At 36.1% G+C, this 24,022-nt stretch overlaps 1 protein-coding gene and 1 long non-coding RNA gene across 3 annotated transcripts; one reads left to right on the top strand and one right to left on the bottom strand.

Annotated features, from left to right (window-relative positions):
• Positions 1 to 538: 538 nt before the first annotated feature.
• LOC124636158 lies at positions 539 to 6,390 on the bottom strand. Its single transcript, XR_006985102.1, has 3 exons — positions 6,378 to 6,390; positions 4,858 to 5,012; positions 539 to 706 (listed from the first exon to the last, which is right to left on the bottom strand). It is a non-coding gene; the product is annotated as an uncharacterized LOC124636158 (long non-coding RNA).
• Positions 6,391 to 6,433: 43 nt separating this feature from the next.
• Positions 6,434 to 23,629, top strand: LOC124636156. Of its 2 annotated transcripts, XM_047172093.1 has the most exons (8): positions 6,509 to 6,755; positions 7,307 to 7,474; positions 7,797 to 7,956; positions 8,289 to 9,200; positions 14,033 to 14,147; positions 15,491 to 15,676; positions 18,925 to 19,078; positions 20,986 to 23,629. In XM_047172093.1, the coding sequence occupies exons 5-8, from the start codon at positions 14,067 to 14,069 to the stop codon at positions 21,078 to 21,080; spliced, it is 516 nt and encodes a 171-aa protein (XP_047028049.1). In that variant the 5' UTR covers positions 6,509 to 6,755; positions 7,307 to 7,474; positions 7,797 to 7,956; positions 8,289 to 9,200; positions 14,033 to 14,066; the 3' UTR covers positions 21,081 to 23,629. The 2 variants fall into 2 exon arrangements, with proteins under 2 accessions (XP_047028048.1, XP_047028049.1); XM_047172092.1 differs by lacking the exons at positions 14,033 to 14,147; positions 15,491 to 15,676; positions 18,925 to 19,078; positions 20,986 to 23,629 and having other exon boundaries at positions 6,434 to 6,755; positions 8,289 to 8,758.
• Positions 23,630 to 24,022: the final 393 nt, after the last annotated feature.

The following is a 24,022-nucleotide window of genomic DNA, read 5'->3' as shown; positions in this document are numbered from 1 at the left end:
ATATTACCTCAGATAGTGCATAGTATAAACGTGGCTCATCTTATTATTCATAATACTCTGACGTAAAAGTCGTAAACTGAAGAATTTCAAGGTAACATTTTCCTAGCGCCTGATGTTTTTCCCATTGTTTATCACACGTGAAACAGTTATTGCTATACTTTAAATGAAAGGAATAGAAAACAAAAGAGAAGCTATATAACGCTATAACCTGGTTTATTTATTATTCAAATACTTAGTTTTAATGGTAACTTTGACTTAAAGTCAATGGAATGAAATGGCATTATTGGTTTGAGTGACCGCGGTACACAAAGGATAAATACAGAGACCAAACGAACAAAGAAAGAGCTAGCTTAAGCAGCCACCTAATCTACTTAATTCCATTACTAAACACACACCTTCTATCCGTTGCTGTGCGATTAGAGATTGAATTTTGAACTAGCTCCATCAAACTGCAATCTCTAATCGCCAAGTATTTTCTATACTTGGCGATCCACCGTTAAACAGTTGTAACTATAACATCACAAAATTAAATCAACAATCATAAATTCCTTACCTTAAAAGCGCCATGTATAAGCAGGCTGCCTATAAATATCTCCACCACGGCCAGTACAGCCAGGGTCGCGTAGAAGATGAGCCGGGTCTGCGGGAGGGACTCGCTCATCACGGCGAGGGGCGCATAGATCAGCACCGCGCATACTGACAGCGCCTGTGAGAGAAGACTGGTTAGTAGACACTTCAGCTGTTTGTATGAGATAGTAGCTTGTTTGTTTGTTTGGATAAGGATTAAAGTACTTATTGATAATGGGTCTGATGTCTAGTCGTGAGCTGTGTTCAGTTGGTACCAGAATGTTTTATATAATGAAAATATGCGGATTTTATTGCCCGTTCTTCTCCATAGGAAAGGAAGCTATGAGTTATACTCTACAGTAGGCACTTTACTAAAGGTAAACAAAATCATAGGACAATGAAATGCAGCTAAAATGAAATACCTACTGTTAATAATACCAATGACGTAATCGATTGAATCATTATTTTAAGCAGTACAAATGATTTTTTTTGTTTCTACCCTTAATTTAAAGCTAAAAGTATAGGCATTCAAACGAGACCATAAACATTTACTGTAAATATTGTATCTTTCCCAATCGTTGTATTTGTATAGCGCAAGGGGTGATTCCATTTTTTGCTCGCGAGTGTATATTTGCGTAAAAATCCATATCAAGATAGTTTACCCTTAGAAAGTTTGCTACTCAAACGGATTTTATGTTCGCCTCCTGGTTCTAAGGTAAGTACTGGCTTATTGATTTCCAGCCAAATCGGTTTAGCCGTTCTTAGGATATAAATGATGTAACTCACGGCCAGTTTCTTCATCAAAAGATAAAGTTAAAGTAATGTCTAAAGTAAAAGTAACGGTCAAATTCATTATTTTCAAGGCTAAAGTGACAGCAAAACTAATAGAAAAATTGAATTTGACCGTTACTTTTACTTTAGACATTACTTTGACTTTAACTTTGGCTTTAACTTTTAATGAAGAAACTGGCTGTTAGTATTACAAAGTCAAGTCATATTTTTTTTTGGCAGTGGGAAAATCCTCATAGACTTCCCTCCACCTGGGGTCGGTGGAGGGGGTGTGCCAGACTCTTACCGGCTAAAAACCCACCCAGTGTTGCCTTCTATTACTTACCTATTGTCGAGGGCACGGGTATCGCCAAAGCATTCTTCCGCACCCCCGACAGGTATTGGCCCGCCAGATGTTCAAAGGCGAAGTCAAGTGATATTATACGCCTCAGAGTAATCAAAGATAGACTTAAAGTAAAATTAAAATAGTTTTAAGTAGTTGGTAAGAATACATAGCACGCGTATCAGTTTTTTTTTGTTTAAAGCGTAATTAAAATTAGTGACACATTAAAACCTTGAAAAACCAAAGTTCAGAGTCAAAATGTTAGTCGTTTATTAGTTTTTTGACTTCATTCTTATCTCCCTCTTGTTATATACGTCAGAAAAGATAGCATATGGCACTTAGTTTAGTTTACCCAGTATATGAGCTGGAATTAGATCATAAGGAAGTGCTCTCCTTTGTAAAGTAAATGATCTCGATGGGTCATTGTGAAAACAAACGTAAACAAACATTATGTCACGCCTTTAGTACCACATTCCATTAGGACATTCCTTTTCGTTAAGAACGCAAGTGAGTCCTATAAGAAAAGGAAAAAGATGTTGGGTTTATATCAAAGGAAATGCCATCATTTCCTATATAATGATTTGAAATTACGATTCGTCATTCGACGTTTTGCATTAAGTTCAGGTAAAGTAAGAGTAGTTTTTCAAAAAACGATACATATTTACTACATTTTTCAGACTCGTTGTATTTCAAAGATGTTTCCAAAAAGCCTAAATATATCTCACAAGCAGGATACATTGTTTACAAGACGAAACAATGCTACATAGTACGCTACATAGTAGCATTGTTTCGTCAAACAAACACAAATGCAATGGTATCAAATAGATAGGTAATCAATAATATATTTTCTTTACGCTACCTACGAATGAAATCAAAATAAAACCTGCAATCCTACTAACCTCGCACAAACCAGAAGCTAGATCCTTCTAGATCACCTTCGCTAAAGGTTAAGGGTCTAGCGATCACACTGTGGTTTATTACTAGCTATTACTAAGTAGCACACGTGATGCACTGGGTAATAACGTTTGTAATTAGTGGCTTATCAGACGCTTGTGTCTACAATCAATTTATTCCTGCACAGTTTAGTAATGCTATCTTTCACACTTACACCTTATGGGTACTTAAAATCTTGACTACCTATATTATTTTCACACTTAGGTATGAAATTCATTGCTGATGAATCAATTGTCTGTCTGTGTGTCTGTTGTTATTAAATAGCGTAAATAAAAACGATTATTTCATGAAGTTACTGAAGAATTTGTTTGCTTGAAAATGGCTCACTGAAAGAATTTGAATTGAATTGCTATTATGATTTAACAGAGAAAAATAAATAAATATTTACATGATCAGTTGTCTGACGGAATTCGAGCTCTAGTAATGAGAGAATCAGTGAAAGAATCGAATACCAATTAGAATGATTAACCTAAGACTTAGGACGCAATTAACTTCATATCACGTTATTTTATGATCTAATTATCGTCTTACGCAGTTAATAGAAAGTGTGAGATCAGCACTTAATATAATTGAGGAAGTTATAAAGGACATCTTATATCTAGATGAACGCCATATTTGGTCATGTTTACGATCGTACTGGTGATATGTAGTTATTTTACACTAATGGCTGTTTCAAATGGTCATGTTCTATCTGATTGGCTATTGCCATTAATCTTTAAGTTAAAACTCTATTCAAGTAGGTACTTTAGGTTTGCGATTTTCTCATTAAGAGCTCCCTGCAAAGTTTTAGTGGGCCGATAGTTGGGGGCTGATAAATCACTATGGAGATTAATAATGGTAGAATGCATATAAAACGATTAAATATTAAGTCGGCATCAAATCGACTGAAAACTACTAATATTATAAAGCTGAAGAGTTTGTTTGTTTGTTTGAACGCGCTTATCTCAGGAACCACTGGTCCGATTTGAAAAATTCTTTCAGTATTAGGTAGCCCATTTATCGAGGAAGGCTATAGGCTACTTTTTATCCGGGTTCGTGCCGAGGTTCCCACGGGATGCGGGTGAAACCGCTGGCACGAGCTAGTAAAATATATTTTCCAATCATCGCGTTGTTTGACCGCTGACTGTTTAGTCCGCAGTGTACGGGTACCACCATTTAATACTTGAATGTCCTCGAGTTTTACTATTTATATGTTTGTCGATAACGTAACAATATTGATTCATATAGGTATTGTTGTTTATAGCATACCGTTAACTTGTAAAATTGCGCAAACAATAACTGTTATCTGGTTCCAGTATTCGCGTTAAACTCACTCCCAATCGGTACTTGACTCATGTTCCGAGAACTTATGTATGTATCGATTGTTAATATTTTATCGATATTATTTTTTCCTCTACTACTTACTCAGGAAGTAAAGAATTATAGTCTTTTGTTGTGAAGCGACTTTTAAATGACTTTTAATTATCTGCTTATGCACTAAGTAGCTAGCGCGTTAAATCAGGTGCGATAATTATATTTTTTGGTATTCACGTGGATTATCCGCATGCAGAATTGATGCACCCTAATGCACCCTGATGCACCCCTGCATAAAGACTTTGCCATGATCTATACTAATATGATCAAGTTGAAGAGTTAATTATTTATTTGCTTGCTTGAGCTCGCTAATCTTAGGAGGTACTGAAACGATTAGTACTTTTTTTTCAATGTTAGATAGTCCAGTTATCGAGAAAGGCTACATATGATCACGCTAAGACCAATAGGAGCGGAGCACCGATGAAGAATATTTCAAAATCGGAGGATTTTAGACAGTAGCACGTGGACGAGGTCGCGGACGAACGCTAGTTTCACGAATAAAACTGGAGCATTAAAAAACAAAAGAAAACTATTGTATTTTAGATTTACAAACGTCAAGTTGTTAATTAATCACGTCTAATTTTAGTCGCACTTAGCATAATTAGTTCTAGATAATGACTGAATTACACATATCTATGCAATCATTGCTTTAAATAGTCTGCAAGTCTACATATAACTTGGACAACACAAACAAGTAAACCTTCATACCGTATCCATTGAGGTACCAATATATCGTCCAAGAAATCTTTATGGATAAAAATATAGCAGACACCAACTTCCAATGAAAGATTCCTTCATAAGAAACATAAACACTGATTTATATCACTTAACCAGCAAGTAATGCTAGTTTAACTTCACACTTGGATACTAACTGTGTACACTATGCCGATGATCTTGGTTCCCAGCTCGAGGCTGAAGCAGCAGCAACAGTTGTCCACATCCAGACACATGTTTGTTTACTAATTAATCGAGTTAATATTATAATTAAGTGACAATTGTCCGTGTCGTGTGGCCGGCGCCGCTCGTACTCGCGAACTGATTAGATTCCCTTAACTCGCACTATCTGCCGCGTAGGGTGTGAGGACCAATTATGAGTAGTGTGTTAATCTTTGCACATACTATAAATGTTAAGTTGTAAATGGAATTTACGTTGAAATGTGAGTTTGCACTTTTTGGGGAATTTTAGTGTTATGCTGAATTCTTGCATAGATTTTTCAACTATTAGTAAGGTGTCTTGCCGAAATAGATATGTGAGTAGTCGCAATTTCACCTGCCTATCATATTTAATTAGATAACTGTGCTTCGTATATGAATTAACATCTTAAGGTTCCTTTTCACTAAACAAAAACTCGAGCGCTCTCCCTACAGAATTCAGCTAGTGAGATAAGCACAGGTACATAACGTAAGGTTACTGTATACTTACTGACTCACAAGCGCCGGTCTAAAATAATTATTTAAACATTTATCCTAATGCACAGAAGTAGCAAGAATTATGCAGACATAAAAATAAGTAGGTATCTATATACTTAGAGGGGTCCTACATCCGAAGAAGGACATACATAAAGGATTGTGAAGATGACGAGGAAGTAAATCTTATAAGATTTACAAAGAAAATCTCGCTTTATTCATCTTAGCAGTTTGTTAGTGTTTACTCATCATATCAGCAAGGTCATGCCTAGCACAGGTTAAGGTTGCTACGTCTACTGGTTGCATAACTTGTGACGTCTGACACAAGAGTGAGGATGCAAGGGTTCTGACAGCCGACACCACGAATTACTGCAGCGCTACTCCTTAATAAGGAAGTCACACAAATCGTCAGTTTACAAGTGGGTCTCTAGGTAAAACGGAACTCAGGAATTGCATGCAACTGCACTCGTTTTGACGAATCCGAGTAATGTGTCATGCACTATGTAGTAGTACTGGTTATCGAGATGTATTTTCTTGTAGATTGATTCTGTTATCGATAAAAAATCTGTATGTTGTAAGTCTACGAGTACGTCTGTCGTATTGTTAACACTCTGCGAAGGCCGGAGAAGGACACTTAAAATTTATTTGGGTTTCGGAAGTTTTTCTTGGAGATGTGGTTTAAGACTAGTCTTGTGTATTTCACACATTCTGTGGCAGTCAAATACAAATATTCAACATTCAGGTACTCTAATTGCTTATCTGGTATGCTGCCGATAACAGAACACTTTGGTTGCTTTGGTCATCAGTGATAAAATAGTCATTAAACTGCAATTACGTAGGTGCTTCCCGCGACCTTTTGTTTTTTGTTTTATATTACGCATGAGATAAATTGTTAAACAAAGCTGAAGATTTATTAATTTACGTTTTATTTAAGACAGTACCTAACTTGATCCGGACTTTAGAAAACACTTCTATAGGTTGTGACATCGGAAGAGCACGGAAACGATTGCGAACACCCTAAAACTTATCGATAATCGCTCAACTCAACAATAATTAGTACAAATTGGACAATGCGAGATATCGAATCAGGTACGCAACCGGCAACAGTAGTACCGCGATGCATCGTTATCAGTCGCGAAATCATGGCCGCGATACAACAACATTATAGTGATAAGGCACCCTTGACGCCGAGCGAACGTGATCGCTAACATTCATAATAGCCAGTAATAGCCACACGGATGGTTTATAAATAAATCTCCAAAACTCGTTACGCTAAACAGAGATGGGTGTGCCCATGATCGATAAATGCTGCTACTGCGCCACTCTACACACGGGAACTTTGATAATTGGATACGTTTACTCAGTAAGTCCTTTTTTTATTGTTATAATCCCATTTTGACAGTTTCAGATTAACGATACAGTTTTCTTTGGCAATGTTTGTTTCCATTTTCTTTATTATATTATAACATAAATTCCTGCCATTAGAATGATTCTGTAAGTGTAAATATTACCTCAGATAGTGCATAGTATAAACGTGGCTCATCTTATTATTCATAATACTCTGACGTAAAAGTCGTAAACTGAAGAATTTCAAGGTAACATTTTCCTAGCGCCTGATGTTTTTCCCATTGTTTATCACACGTGAAACAGTTATTGCTATACTTTAAATGAAAGGAATAGAAAACAAAAGAGAAGCTATATAACGCTATAACCTGGTTTATTTATTATTCAAATACTTAGTTTTAATGGTAACTTTGACTTAAAGTCAATGGAATGAAATGGCATTATTGGTTTGAGTGACCGCGGTACACAAAGGATAAATACAGAGACCAAACGAACAAAGAAAGAGCTAGCTTAAGCAGCCACCTAATCTACTTAATTCCATTACTAAACACACACCTTCTGTTCTTCCAGGTATGGGCACTACTAGAGCTAGCGATCTACTGCCTCCTGGTGACGCTGGCGCCGCTCGGCAAGGACGGGACTGTGTCGGTGCACAAGTATGTTCTGTACATCACTGCGGCTTCCGTTAGTGGGATACATCTCATCTGCTCTGTGCTCCTGGTAGTCGCCGCTTATAAGGTAAATATTGACGACCAGAAATATATAAGAAATATAAAAATAATATAGGTACCTGCTTACTTTGTAGTAGAAAGAGTCATGTTAGAAATTTTGCGGCTAGCCAGCTCATAATTTTTATGTCCAAAAACCTCCAAGGATTTACGTTGAAAGGCACGGCTAATATGAAAAGTATAATGCAACTGCGTAGTGAAATCTATCAGTAATCTACCACCTAAAAAAACAACAAAAACAAGGGATGATTGGCATAATAAAACCTCACCTATTTCCTCATAATACTCAGAACACTTCTCCTACTCTCATAAAACCAACTTACCTGTTCCAGAAACTAGCGTCCCTAACGTTACCCTGGACGATAGTGACGGGCATCATCACCGCCATATACTTCCTGCTGTCGTTCACCGGCATCAGCCTCGTACTGCAGGACGAGGGAGAGATGCTGGAGGTCGAGTCCATCGTCATCTGCATACACCTCGCCAGGGCCTGTGAGTATAGGCTGCAATACCACTTGCAAGATTGACACCCGGATTAAAGGGTAACAGGGCACACCCCTCTAACGACCACAGGATAGTCCATGAGGATTTACCAGCTGTTAAAAAAAAAGATACACCAGTTAGTTCCTTAGATAAGTAAAAGGACAAGGTCCCTCGAGACAGTTTCACCGGTCAATACGACGACCCAGAGGCATCTTTGTTTACTAATGGAACCGAAACAAGCATACAAGTGACGACAAAGTACATGAAAAATGCACTCACTGCCCTGGTTTTTGTATACGTCATAGGTAGGTACTTTAATCTTTAAATTATTTTTGTTTCAGTTGTCTCTGTATACTGCATCATAGTAGTTCACAGTCGACACAAAGAAATTATGCACCAAGATGACGAACTGAGGTTTCAACATTCAGGGAGAATTTATCATCCTGTGAAAATCGAAGATCATGTTCTATAGTTTTTGAAACTAGGACGGTTAAATGATACTATTGACTACAAGTTTTTACACAGGGTACGGAAATCCACTGCTGGTGGGTGAGGGATGAGATTTGATGATACCTTCGGGAAAGTGATCATGATGATTGACAGTAAGCCGACCTCAGCATAGTTGGGCAGAGGATAGAAATATAGAAACAAATAAATATTTCGTGTCGTGTTTTGTAACGTGAGAAAAAAGCGGGAATTGGAATCAAACTCTTGTATTCATTCATCATTACTCAATTTATTCCAACTACTGTACTGTACTTATTGTATCCTATGTTAAGTAAATAAATTATACTATTGTTACATTTTTATACCCCTGCATTTTGTTGTTGTGTTGTTATGTATTTTATCTTTATATTTTTACTATCACTCTTAAAGTTTTCATCAAAATATGTTTTGACAGAAGAAAAATAGCTACAGTAGAACGGAACGCCGATGCTTACGTCACTCAGACGTCATGGCGCCATACAAATTGTCAAAACAATTGTCTATCCTTGTCGCACTTAGTATAATCAATATATCTATTTCACGAACCCGCCGAATTTTAGATAATTAATTGGATAGTAGAGATTTTTATTCAGTCTGTTGTCGGTCCGGCTCAGTGCGATTTGTTTTGTTGTAGTGTATATATTTATTAAGTCGCAAAATTAAAAGAAGGAACAACACCAACACATTTTTTTTGCTAAATCGCAATTCGAGCTACAAGAGTACCTGGTGACTTGGGTAGAATTTCAAAAAGGAGGTTTTATCTAGTCGTAAGTAAAGATAATAATATTTCTTTCTTTGTACAAGGTTACGGGGCGTTTGCTCTGCTGATAATTTTTTGCCAGATGTTTACTTTCCGGTTATATCTCGTTTATTACTCCTTGATAGATGCTGCTTATTTTTATTAGTTTTTATAGTCTTTTTGAATTAATGCCTTTCTATCTTCTCTTAAAATTTTAATTTTGTCGGTTCAAGAGAAACAAAATTGGGCAGATTTTAATAATAATTAATCTAACTATGTGTGAATATGCCATTATCACTTGTTGAGTTGATCAGCTAAATGAGCCTGTGTCAATGGGCACTCCCATGTCACAGTGGGTGTTACTAGGCACAATAACATAGAAAGTGCAGGATCTAGGTCACATCCAGTTTGGACAATACATCAATAAAAATAATGAAAGTGTCCGACACAGTGACCAGTGACCCTATACATTTGAGCGTATAAACAGATTCTAGTTAGTGGTTTGAATTTCTAATAGTTTTTTTTTTAATTAATTCTGCTAAAAATGTGTGGGGAAACCAGCTTAAGTAATAAAAATAAAACATAAATCAATGCTTAACAAGTTAATATATTTGCCGCTGCCTGGAACGTTACCATAACTAAAATACAAATTTAATTTAACTGAGAGATTATTGTTTTGTTTAAAGTGTGACAATACAGATAAACTTGTACTATGTTGGTTTAATATTTTCTAAGTAGTGCCTGATATAGATATTTTACTTTCTTAAATATATGTATTTGTATGCATAAAAAACCTCATAATATTATGTTTTTAGCAATGCAGTTTGGGGTTTGCTGTTTGTTGTTGAATTCCAAGCTTGCACAAATGAAAACTCTTTATATTCAAGCCCTAAACTAAAGATATTACTGTATGGCAACATACCAGATGTTGTTATTTTCCCACAGTGATTTCCCACAGTGATACAAAAAGCTCTCATAACTTTCAATTGATTGAATATTTATAGAACACTGTTTAAAATCAACATGCCTAGCTTGAATGGCTGTCTTGATTATTACAATTTACAAATTAAATAAATAACTTTTGTTATCCAGACAGAACAAAACAAACCATATTTTAAGCAAGGTAATCTAATGAGTTATCTTAAATACTTGCCACACTCCAAAGACGGCAATTAATTATGTCCAATAAATTCCTGACAACTTTACAAGCAACTTATGGCCATTACTATAACTTAAGATGTTATCTAGCGAGCATTAATTCTTTTCAATTGGTGACATCTCTTGTTATGGTATATGAGCACAACCTTGAATTCTTCAAATACTGGCCGTATGCGCCGGCGCCGAGTGACGACACGCCTACAGTTATTATTAGTGGCCAGTACTAGGCGTACCTGGTATGCTAACAGCCTATTGAGCATCTGCATTTTTTTCATATACAGAGTGTTCTCCAAACAAAGGATACTAGTTCAGTTCCCATCCCTGAATTAGCCTTGTAACGCCAGACGGTGTGTGTACAATTGTGTCCATAGTGCCAGAGTTTAATAGTGGTGATGTCACTGACCTTGCTTTAATGTTCTGTTTCCATTTAATCCGATTTTTTGACTCAATTTAAGATTCAATTTAGAGTTATGCGATGTCGAAACATTTCTAGGATTATTCAAAAATTTCGAGGATTATTTTGTATGTGAAACAGGGAATAGGACTTTATTTATTTATATACAGTAAATATTTATCTCGTATTTGTTCGTCCTGCACAAATGCCACTGTAAGAAAAAGTTTTGGAACTATAGTCACGGTATCGAAATTATTTCGAAATGTTATCTTCAACTGATGCATTCTCAGCCAAAAGAATGGTTGAATTCAAATTTTAAAATGACGGAGATTCTGGAAAATTGCAAGGGGTGTTAAAATCGATAGGAACTGCGATATCCCGCCGCCCGGCCTCGTGACGAGCACTGATCCTCTGAGTCACCCGTGTCTGATAACAGTATTGCATCCTATTGCCAATGTACCTATTGCGGGATATTAATCACATGTGGGAAAAACATATGTCGTGTTTATTACTATCTTCAGTGGGGGCTGTTCAGACATTCAATGTTATTGTTAACAATAATAATTTTGGGTCATTTAATTACCAGTTACCAAGGATAGGCACATAAAAGTATATTACAGCAATAAAGTGGTTACTAGGTGTGGCCAAAATCCGAAGCTGACACTTATAAATTGAGGCTAGACAAGGTTAGCTAAACGACGCGAATGATAAAAGCACTTGCCACAGTCATTCATTAAGGATACGAGTACAAATTAATTAGCAACATGATGCCAATTTTTTAAGCTACGTTATGGAAATAGGTCGTAGTCGGCAGACAGAATATTAGCTGTCAAGTTTACTGTGTAGCTTTTTCTTTCGTGATCATGGCAATCTCTTTCGCAGATTGAGTGAAGGATGGCATACGTATCCTCTATTTACTGGTACGTATATAGTAACGTTAACGCTGTTTATAGGTCACGGCCGGTAATAGAGCTAGATCTAAATTTAAATATTCGCTAGCAAAAAATCTAGCATGGTATTTGAAAGTAGGCTACTTGTAGCGGCATAAAAGCTCAACCTGTAGGTGAGGCCAATCAATAATGAGAAAGACGAGGGCTGTCCTTGATAAGTTCACTCTCATCACTAGCGGGACCTTCGAGCTTGGTGCAAGCCACAGAATGTAGACGATTATAAAAATTCGTCTATTTGCTGTTTAGCTTCTCTTATTTCTTTCTACCTTGAGTGAACTTCTTGACATATGAGTTAAAGTCTCATTACAGATTTCAGGAACAGGTGGTGGCTTTAAGCAGAGATCTATGTACATATGTCGTTATATTTCTACATGTGAATTTTACTTCCCTCTGTTTAATTTATACTACCGTTCATCTATTTCTGCATCCCTGGATAGTCTACCAACTTCCCAAACAAAGTTTCTCTTGCATTCATCGCTTCGATAGGATTTCCCTAAAAAGCTGTGGGTTCTTAGTCGCCTCACTGCTATAACTTGATGCACTTTCGTAATTACATTGTCAGACATGTATTTACTTGAAAAAACTTAAACCAGTTAAGCTGTTTCAAAGTTGCTTTGTTGCACCTTTAGTTCAGTGTTACAGTGACAATGGCTGCAAACGATACCGCGTAAGTCACTTTGTTTTCTAAAAAGCTCTTTCTCCTTTTATTACTTTGTACCTACTTGTTATTATTCTTCAATTCAGTGATTAGTCACATATCTGTTCCTATATGTAAAGGTCTAAAGTTAACAGTCCTTGGGCCTATTTCAATATCAATAAATCGAGTGTCTGCTCTAGTTGTTCCATTGTTTAGCTGATCGATCTTTGGTTTGCGTGATTGCGTCAGACTATAATCCAGGCACAGTTACTTAAATTAAATCACACCCATAACTTTTCTGCTGACTGTACTACTAAATTTAATTAAAGACTGGCTTGCTTATACCATAAAAGTAACTTTGTAACACTGGACTTTACTTACTATGTAATAAAGGATAAAAGGATATAGAGAATGACTTTTCAGAGTTTATAGATCAGATATACTTTCTCTAAACAATTTCAGTAAAAGTAGCATTAGAAGAAATACAAATACGCAGAAATTCTTAGTATATCTCATATAATAAACCTCGAGAAGTGATCTTCATGTGACCGACCGACTCCGGGGAGTCTGTAGGTTAAGAACAAGGTTACACAGGCGGACTTTACTACTTCAGAGAACCTCTTTCCTTTGTTTCATTAAAAACATCTTTGGGGTTTGAACTCTAGACTGCAAAATAAAAAAGTTTCGTCCGGTTTCTCTTGAAGCTAGCTCAGGTTTTGGAGAAATCGGATAATTTAGAAACAAAAGAAAGGCGTAGTCAAAACAAAATAAACATAGTTACAATGCAGCTCACGTCCCATAGCAAATACTGATCAACATTCCCATATAATCCAAAAATAATCAATAGAATCTGAAACGCCTTAATGCTTGTCAAGGCATTTGATAATGTGTTTATACATGTTATGTATGTACAACATGTATTTTGTGCATCGATCTGTTGACTCTCACGCTGTGACGTCAAATGAGATTGCTGGCCATTAGTTAGTCACGATTCTGATGAACTGGGGTTTTGTGACGATCGGGTGCCTGCGTTAACACTAATTGTTTAATTCATTTGAATAGAACTACAGACGCATATTTTGATTGCACAAAACCATGAGTCACTTGTACAGGAGTAACTAATTTCTATACGTTTAGGTGCTACCAGTATTTTTTTTTGTCCAAGCCAAGGAGTGATGAAGGGATACTTCTATGATAGAATGTCGAGTATCGATGTTGAGGATAAAGTGAATTGAGAAGGAAGATAAGGAAAGCTCACCTCGCCATCCTACGGGATACATTGTAGATATACCCAAAAATAATTATAATCAATGCTAACATTTAAGAAGTAGGTATAATTCTCAGAAAATATGTATAAACACTCCAATTTATTCAGTTCATTGTTGATAAGTTTGTTGACATGGTCACGTGTAACTCGCACGTTTTATCGCTATTCAAAATATAACAGTAGATTGCCGAAAACTCGTGGGAGCACTTTATTTTATAACGATGGTTTGGCATTAAACGTTACGTTCAAAGTTAGGTCATCGGGCTAAAAATATCCAACCTGAATTACTTTTACCGCTGAATTACGCAAGGGCTTTCCCTAATGCAATATTGAATCACGCAAAGGGTACGGGGAAGTGTAATTTAGAAGTAATACGTCAGAGTGTGACGTTTTGTCTGCCGGCGCCGGCGCCGCCCGAGGCTCGCTACTCACGGCAGACTCGCTTACATTCCAGTTGCCGCGCGCGCGTCCACGAGGACAGTTCTACGATGGGTGTGCCGCACATTACCTCGTTCTGCTGGTGCATGGGGCTCGAAGTTGGCGCCAAGTGCGTCGGTTTCGTTCATCTGGTAAGATATTTGTGCTAAAAATTCCTCATGAATATTTATGATAATTTTAAGTGGCCGCTGTATAAATAGAGCGCTTCTTTCCGCGAATACTATTATTACAAGATCGTTGCCAAGGTTAATTTACTATGTGTTTTTTCGCGGTTGTTTTGTGGATGCTATCATTATTCAGTTTGCATACAAATGCCTTAGCAACGGTGTAAACAATTATGCAGACGTGTCCATTGTTTTAATCTTTTACGACTTAGGTTTTGGGGTTTTGTTAGCACTTGCCGAGAATGTAAGCTTAGCGATAACTCATAATAATTAGAGACACGATTTTGTCCGCAGTTAGTGTTATCTGACACACAGACTTAAGACAGCCTTGAGTTTTTTTGCTCAAGTTTTGTTTACAAAGGAATTTGACTGTATTATCATCATATCTGAGCACATTAGGCTATAACTATGTAGAACTATGTAGAGTGGAGTCGACTTGCAGCGTGGCGACAATTGTTTTCGCGGATTTCGTTTTAATATTCAGGTCCACACTTGAGACATTATGTGACATGTCGCATTTTTAACGAGCTGTTTTTGTCTAGCTCATCAATGTGCTAATGAATTCGGTGTCTCCATACATTCAACGGTACACAGTTGGTCTGGTGCACTATCTTTAGATAAAGCAATGCCAACGACGCGACTCCAACTAAAAGAAAGAAAAGTTGACCCTGAACAGTCTTATCGTATAACTCGTAATCTGATTTAGAAGATTATATTTCGGCTATTTATTTACATAGCAATGCGCTTTAGATACTCCATTTAGGTCTTAGATAAGCTTGACACGCTTTAGATATTTGCTTTTGTAAAAATTCAATGCATAAACAAATCGATATATTTTTGAGGAGGTGCCAGTGCAATAATTGCTCAGTCTTAGAATATGTAGTTCCTATTGTATCTAGACCATTTTTGACCTTCGAAGACTTACTTAGTCCAAAAAGTGCACAGCTTCAAAAAGTCATGTGAGATTGTGTAATCACAAAAAGAGAAAGGAAATAGAGTAGACTTGTTTATTGCACAATCACAAGCCGTTGACGACAATATACCTACTCGAAATATTTTCTAGTCTCCCTTCAGATCTATCACAGATGTCTTCTCCCGAAATTGCTAATACAATACTGCCAGTTTGCAAAACGAAAGAAAATCTTACAGTAAAATGCCTTTAACTAGCAGTGGAACGCTATAAAGGCTGATGATGATGAAAATATTATAGGTACCCAGATGAAGTAAATTATACCTCCGCTATTGTTCAAACAGCAGAGCTGGCAGAGCTTGTTCAGTGAAAGATTTCTGACTATGATGTTATATTACAGCTGGTATCATTGGTGCTGATGATCCTATGCTCGGTGTTCGCGGAGAACCTGCGCGCGTTCGTGGGCACGGCCGAGGACGCGGGCGACGGGCTCTACTCCACCTGGTACAAGATAGCCGTCACCATCGCTGTGGTGACAGTTGTTCATGTCGTGCTGGCGTTGACTCTTATCTGCTCGGTTATTAAGGTGAGTTGTTTTAAACAAAAGAGGAGGAAAAAGTACTGAAATAGAAGAAAGGAACATACAATGCCTAACAAGTGCGTTATCTTCCATTATGTACATGTACGTGCTGGGACAAAAAGTAGGCTAACGTAAATGTTCATAATATTTGGCAGCAATATTCGAGGAAAACTTATGAATATGTTAAGAATATAAGGATAGCATCAGCCATAATAAGGGTCAATTCCCACTGAAAGAGCAGCGGCCGTAAGAGCACGGACAATCACTTGCATTTACGGCCGGCTGCTCTTTCAGTGGGGATTGACCCTAAGAGATCTACTATAAAAAAAACACCTCAAAACTTATAAAATACTGATAAAAGAACTCTTAGATGTCCCAAGGAACGCTTTAGTTTACTTTTTATCCGGAAAACTTCCAATGGCACTCCAGTGAAACCACTGGCGGAAGCTAGTATACTTCAGTGGCGGATTTACCAATAGGCCAAGTAGGTCAGTGCCTAGGGCGGCAGATTTAGAGGGGCGGCAAATTTACCAATTTTTTTTTTTACAGATTTTTTTATATAATTATATGAGTATGTGATCATGAATTTTAAAATATTCCAATAGCGTTTCAATAAAAATAAAATAAAAAAATCCGCTCTCTTCGCTCGCGGTTTTTTCATCATTTCTGGTCTATTTTGCGCACTTTGAGTCCTCAATCTAACAAAAAGTTAAAGCACCGAACTAGCAAAAACAACTGACGCTCTACGCTGACGATTTCTAAGCTGTTTAGGAGGTGGAGGACTTTCGTGTACTAAAACTCAAAAATTTTCGCGCTCGCTGCGCTCGCAGCTATTTAACTTTACACTGGTTTTTTTCAAACTTGTTTGAGTATTTTTGAGTTCCAAGACTCCAAAATTTCGCGCTCGCTACGCTCGCTTGACAGTGACTTTTTTCTAATTTCTTTAGGTATCATTGCGTCCCAAAAATCACACGCGCTGGCTACGCTCGCGGCTTCTTGTCTTTGCAGTGGTTTTTTTTCACATTTTTTTTTTTTTTTTTTTTTTGCATATCCAACATTAGATGATTTATTTATTGCAAATTATTTATTTATTTTTCACATTTGATTGGGTACTTTTGTTTCCCAACCCTAAAAAATTTCGCGCTCGCTGCGCTCGCAACTTTTTTACTTTACGGCGGTTTTTTAAAACTTGTTTTGGTACTTTACTGTTCCAAAACTCAACAATTTCGCGCTCGCGCTCACGGCTTTTTCACTTGATACTGGTTCTTATAAAAATAGCTAGAGCTTTATAAGTTTGCAGTGATCTGTCTCCGGTTTCTTTATGTTAAACCCAGCGAAAACTACCATTAATGATTTCTACACGATTTTTAAGTACTTCAATTACAATTTTAGTCCGTGATTATATTTTGTCGTTTTTTTTTTTCGGGTGCCACCTGATGCTACGCCGCCACTGATCACAGCACCCGAACGAATGAACCGATTTCAAATTAGTTTTTTTTTATTACAGGTTTTTTACGGGCGAGTGTTCTTGGACATGTTTGATGAAAATCGATTGAGCTGTTTAAAAGTTACAGAGGTTTTCCGCTTTAAAGTCGCTGTCAAATAAACTTGTTAGGTCAACATTAAACTCTTCGGTACATAGCGGGTTGAAAAAATAATCTAGTAAGAGTAACTGACAGAAATATCATTAAGTTCACAATCATTAGGGGCGGCAAAAATTGAATGGCCTACTAGCGGCAAATTTCTAAAGGGTATAATTTAGGCGATCACCAAAAATATTTTTAAGACTCTAAGCTGAGGCACCAAATAAAATAAACAACTCCAAAAAAAATAAATTGACTTTATTAAAAGGGCACTAAAGTATATAATATTATGATCCAAAAAAAATAAAATAACATCAGAAAAATCGCAAATCTCGCACAAATATTATTTTTGGTTCCCAAAATGGATTAATGGTCACCAAATTCTATCCAACTAAAAGATTAATATTACTACCAAAATCAAAGTTAGTGACGAAAACGAATCGCTGCAAAACCGACTCCACGTAGTCTTGTCTGCTAGAGTGTCCCTAGAGTGCAATTCAAATCCGCGTAGGCGCAGAGGGGCGAGGCGGCCTGCGAGCTGAGGCGCAGGTAGTTTTTAAGGCTCACCACCGCAGCTTCGGCTTGCTGGCCGGCAGGGCCGGCCAGCAAGCCGAAGCTGCGGTGGTGAGCGTGAAAACCATCTGCGACGATAAGCTCGCATGGGACCGCCGGAGCCCCGCAGTGCCGGAGCCGTGACAGAAGCCATGCTTGCTGCATGTTGCGTGCTTACATTTTACTACTGAGTTACACACAAATTCATATAACAATAAATAAGCGACGTACGTTTGGGAACCCCAGTATATTAATTGGTATTTGGGAAATATTCTAGCGATCGTTAGCTTTTTTAGTCTAACAAAAATGACCAAATTAGGAGTCATGGTATTACATAATTGGTAACATCTAAGTAGTGACAATATATAATATTTGGTCTAAAGTGTATTTTAAAGGCGTCCATATATTTTTTTACTAGTCAATAATACGAAAAAATGGTTTTACCTAATAATATTTTTGGAAACGTTATTTGGTGACCATTTATCCATTTTGGTAACCGTTTAGAATTTTTTTGGTAGTAAAATAGGTACTTTTTTGGGTGGTGTTTAAACACAAGCCATTTCTAAATCCGCCACTGGTATACTTGTATTGTATTGAGATGATCCAGTCGGCTTGCCACTGATAGATTAATGGCTCCGGTATCAATGAATCATTTAATTGGGTCGGTTCAGTGTAAGTCTGAATAGCCTATGTGGGTTTTATTTAGTAGTTTCCGTTATATTATATTAAAACTGTGAAAACAATGCCCATGTCTATTTATAGTTTGTTGTTAAGTGTATTAATTGCACGTGAGTATTGAATTTTCTTAATTAAGGGTTTTTCTGAAGCGTATGCTAGGTTTCCTAATAACAATACCAATCTAAATTGCCTAACCTATAGATCTAAAGTTTTATTTATCTGGTACGATACGAAGCTCGGCGTTTGGGTTTTTCTAGTTTTGCGATTAAAACCTAAAAATAGAGTAGAGTATTCTATTTTCAGCATATAATAACATTATTATTATGTATGTAATGATGTTTTTTGCTTTTTTTAATTAATCTCGTGATTTGAGGCATATCCTACTTTAATCAGTGCAAGTACATGAATAACTCTGCTAATAATATACGGTTCTACTTCCAGCGCAGCACAGCAGGCATCAGGCTGTGGGTGTGGGTGATGTCGGTGCTGCTGGTGGCGGCGCTGGTGTGCGTGGTGGTGCTGGCGGCGCTGCACGGCCTGTCGGGCTCCGGGTCAGACATCTTCCTGTCCTTCCTCGAAGGAGTGGTCTTCTTCGGTAAGTTATCAAACGAGGTTGAATACTTTTATAGCTTTCCACATGTATTCTTAAATGACGTCATACTGTTCACAAAAATATGGATTTGTACGAGAACATGCATTTATAAGATCTAGAGGCCAAGCGCCAAATACGGAAGACCCGACCAAAGCCCTCCTACAACTACACAGTTAATTCTGATGCTCAGTTATTTTGTATGCCATGTAATCGGACCTTTAGATCGAAGTTCGGTTTTGCTAGCCACATTAGAGCCTATCATAACAACGACCCGGGTTAGACATTTAGGAGTCGCCGTCGCCTGATGCGGCTAGGACGACATGATGATGGTATTCTCAGGTAAATAGTTCACATGGACCCTGTCGGGCACAGCAAAATAAGCGAGTTAGGAGAAAGGAAGCTCGTATTGGCGTAGTTAGCAAATAAGTTAAAATATAATTTTATATTTAAACAAGGATACTTAATCTACAATGTAAAGTTGAAAACTGTGTGTGTTCGCGTGTGAGTGTGTATGTGCATTGTTCGCGTGTGAGTGTGTATGTGCATTGTGAAAGGTTCTTCTCTAACCTACAGACACATGTGTTGTTGGAGAATTTGTTGCGCCACTTCTTGGTCCCAGCAAAAACACATAGGACGTGTGCAGGGTGGGCGTTTTAGGGGCTGCTTTTGTAAATTCCTGACAAGCAATATTTCTTACCGTGTTGTCTTGAATGCTTAATTCGTCCCAATCAATACTGGTTTTTGTTCTATTCACAACCAAAATTAAACAACCAAATAATAATCTTACAGTCTAAAAATAGACTATACTACATAGGTATATTAAAAAGATAATATATTCGCGAGAACAAAGTGATTAATACGTACTTCTACTTAAAAGAAACATAATAAGCAAAACTAGTTTCAAAGCAGAGTTTATTTTTTATTTACAAAGTCAGCCATCAAATGTTGTCACGGGGTCACCTTGCTTACCTTTTGAGGGCGAAGAATAGATCAATTTTTGCCCGTGTTTGGCTTTGTGCATTCAAATAATGTTCAAAAACATCTTCTTAAGGTTTCCTCATTTCCTGATTTACTTACCTACTTATTTTATCTAAGTCTGTTTAGCTATTAACATTTTAATTAATTTGAAGATGATGAGGATAAGAACATGTTCAATCCATTAAGAGAGACGCAGCCAGGTGACCTCTCGTATCCAAACTTAAAACTATTACTTCTCTTGTGGATAGATTGTGAACTATTTCTTCATACTATTCTAACAGGGTAAAGTCAAAATAAACGCAGTTATGCCAATGACTTCCAACCTACTGCACCAATGCACTTTATGTTCCATTTAACATAGAAATTGTAGCGACGGCATTCCAAGCATTGTTTAATGAACTTTGATTCTAACTTTATGTAAAATAAGGAAAATGATAGGACATACAAGGAAAACTAAAAGAACCAACACACAGCCATAACTCTTATATAGAATGATATTATGAGGATATTATTCAGTCAAAATCAAAAAATTAAAATCAATTAATCAAAGCGAACTAATTAAAGTATTTTGGTCAAACCTTATACGAAACAATCGTCGAGCTAGACTGAGTTTGTGATAAGCGACACTCTAATGTTATGTAGGTATTACTTCAAAAATTGATAAAGTTAATTTTTATATTTCTAGTGTTTTTTGTCGATATGCGTTTTTTTATTATTCTTAGCTCTAACTAACGCTATATGGCAAATTCAATGATACTGAAATAGCACATACTTAACACATTTTAAATAAGTGTAATTGCTGTTTTCTTCGTCTTTAGTTGCGTTTTAAGAAAAATATTGAATGCAGTTGTTAAAATGTCGCTGGTCGAATCTTACCAAACACCTCATTTAGTGCAGCTGAATATATATAAACGTTCTTTCCTTTTTTTTAGGTGTAATGGCTTACTGCATCCTGTGCGTGAACAGCTACTACCTGATGCTGAAGAGTGCTGAAGACATGGAGGGACCCAACAAGTCCATGTACTAAGCCTTCACCCTGGATTATACTGGTCAGACTCTATGATTTGTTTCTTTTTAAACGCGATATGTTACAAGATCACTGTGAAGGGTTGCTGACGTCACAAGATGGCGTCGTTTTCTCAACAGATGCGGCCGCGCTGGTGGCGCTAATGTACGTGCAGTACAAACTTACTTGTTACTTGGGCTTTTAATCGCCGTCTAATTACACACTATGTATGGTACACCTTTCTCTACAAAGGAATTTATTCAATAGCACAACTGATTTACGTTTTATTATATTTGACATTTTATTGGCAATGCACGAGTAATGGTGCTAGAATTATTTTTATTCGACTGTTAAAGAAGTCATACCGCGACATTTTCTTCGAGGAATTAGCACTCTTATTGCACTGAGTGTCTGTAGCAGCCATACACTGATTGGTAAACATTTTGAGTTGTGAGTTGCACAAAGTAATTCAAATCATACGAATATTGTTCTCTAAAAGAAATCTTTATGAATTTCTAAAAATGCTGCAAAGTTAACGTTTGCCTAAAATAACTGAATACAATTGAACAGAAGTGCTAAATAAAATATAATAATATTATTTTCTACTTATTATACTTTACTGTAGCTGGAACAAAGTGTCTGTTAGTCTATGTGGTAGGTACATAAGTGTTGATATTACATGTTTGTGTCGCCCTGCTGCGTTCAACCTACCTTAATATTAATATACGACAAATATATTTTATTCAAAATCTGTAGGGACCTATATACTTCCGAAAATAAAACTCTATTTCAAAGAGAATGGGATAAAGTTAAACTATGTTAACTATGCCTACGTATGTTTTGTACTGTGCTGAGGCTGGACCCTAAATGGTGATGTCATTTTATCGTAAAACGGAATGTCAGACAAGGTTACGAGGCTCGAATAAATGTATTATATGATTTATATGTATTGTTCGTTGTTTCACTTCAAATCGAATATTTTATTTTTGTTCTTTTTTTAATGTACCTTTTGTTTTATATTAAGACAAATGCATTTATGGTATGCAGCGGGGCTTAGTTTAAGTATAACATTTTATATTAATTTAGGGGGTGAGCGGTCGCCTAACATTTTTAGTTTATATTTTATGTTTCTTTTAAAACAAAAATTGATAACACAACCCCACCGATTTTGGTACAAATCCCACGTGGAGTAAAAAAATTGTGTGGTCTCTATTGTCTGAGTTATACAAAATAAACTAAGTATGTTACGCGATCGCAATGTTCATCCACTTTTGAATGCTTAGATATTTTACTGTAGTGTCTAATAATAATCTATAGTTTAAGAATATTACAATTTTAACTATTTAAAGGGCCAACAATTCTACCTGATGTTACTTATTTCAAAAATATTTTATGGAATGGCACCTTAAGTGAAAAATTAATAAATTATTAAATCTTGATTCATATATATATATATTGTAATTATGTTCAAAAAATATAAAATTGATTCCAAGTTACGCGGACGAAACCGTAAGCATTTCTAGTCAAATGTTTGAAACAAATACATTTTATACTTTTACTAATAGTTCTTTTAGTTAAACTTGAATTCTTGCTGGTTCAGAAAGTAATACTTCTTCAATTCCATTCTTGTTTACTATAGTTTTAATGCAGGAAATCGTACTTATGATAATAATATTATGTGCCTGAATGTATTTCATCTCATGATGGAATAAACAAAATAGATATGTATAAGTAACCTGGAACGCCAAGGTTTTATGCAAATCAAAGAAAAAATCTCATATACTGTAGTAATTTCTTATTATATAACCACGGTAGTGTCAAATTGACCTCTTAGTAGATAAATAAGATAAATGCGTATATAATGTATGTTCAGTCCTAGTATAATATGCTACGTTTTTGATAATTTGCATTGCCAAGGCGTTTCGGTTTATATTTTAGTACAAACAAGTAATTCTGTATATGTAGCGATAGTCAATTACGAGAATAAGTGCTCCTTAACGATTGCTTCAAAGTTTTTGACGTGTTTACATAGTAAATGAAAACGTTCATTTAATAATAAAAATATAATATACCGAACATATTCTGCATTCATACTGTAAACTTGGTGTTGAAAAATATAAAAGTAAAAACTAATGAGTATATTGAATTTATTTGTTCTAAAGAAAACGTCCTAAAACGTGTCTTACAAAATATATAACTTACTTATATATTTTATTGTAATTAAAAATGGTGCATACTTTTTTCAGTGTAACGTACACTTTTCTTCAATGTGCCAATCTCAAAGATGTTCTATTTACAGTGCCGAGATTTCTATGTAGGTTTAACACGGTGACTATATTGACTTTTGTACCTCATATTATATATTCAGCTATGAGATTCAATTTAATATTGATTTAACATTGTTCATGCAACAAACTCTTATACACCGTGCATTTTATACTCTGATACTGTGAAATCCAAAAGGTACAGTTACTTAAGTGTACTTATAAGCTATTGTGGACTATATATTGTACGATGGTACGACAACCATATTTATTAAATTTGCTATTTCATGGCTTTGTTTTGCTAAATATCTTGTTTCATTTTTAACCACACCGACGCTGTTATCTACTCATGCAGTTAAAATACAATCAAAAGTTAATTAATGACGACGTAGTGGCAAAACTATAAAATCAGTTATTGTTATTTTTGACCTTTCTATATTTAATGCAATTATTGATTAGGATTACAATTATTAAACAAAAAAAAAACGATTGCTTAAAATAATGATAAGATCGATTGCTCATTGTTAATTATTGTTCGAACTTCATTATTTGACTGAGTTTTTAAATGTAAAGTCATAAAACGAATGTTGATATTTTGTTAAGTCCCGTACGTACTCAAATTCAAGAGAAAATAAAGATTTTTTATTATTAAAAAGTGGAGCAGAGGTAAGAAAGAAATAAAACCACCAAAATATAATT

Source organism: Helicoverpa zea, chromosome 14 (genome assembly GCF_022581195.2).
Source record: "Helicoverpa zea isolate HzStark_Cry1AcR chromosome 14, ilHelZeax1.1, whole genome shotgun sequence".
NCBI lineage: Eukaryota > Metazoa > Arthropoda > Insecta > Lepidoptera > Noctuidae > Helicoverpa > Helicoverpa zea.
The sequence above is the reverse complement of the archived record's forward strand: the minus strand, read 5'-3'. Positions and strand labels throughout refer to the sequence as shown.

Excerpts from the sequence above, each read along its gene's own strand:
- LOC124636156 (XM_047172092.1), top strand. The coding sequence starts at position 6,675 with ATGGGTGTGCCCATGATCGATAAATGCTGCTACTGCGCCACTCTACAC. Across the intron at positions 7,475-7,796 it reads TGGTAGTCGCCGCTTATAAG|AAACTAGCGTCCCTAACGTT; the intron begins GTAAATATTGAC and ends TACCTGTTCCAG. Across the intron at positions 7,957-8,288 it reads CATACACCTCGCCAGGGCCT|TTGTCTCTGTATACTGCATC; the intron begins GTGAGTATAGGC and ends TTTTTGTTTCAG.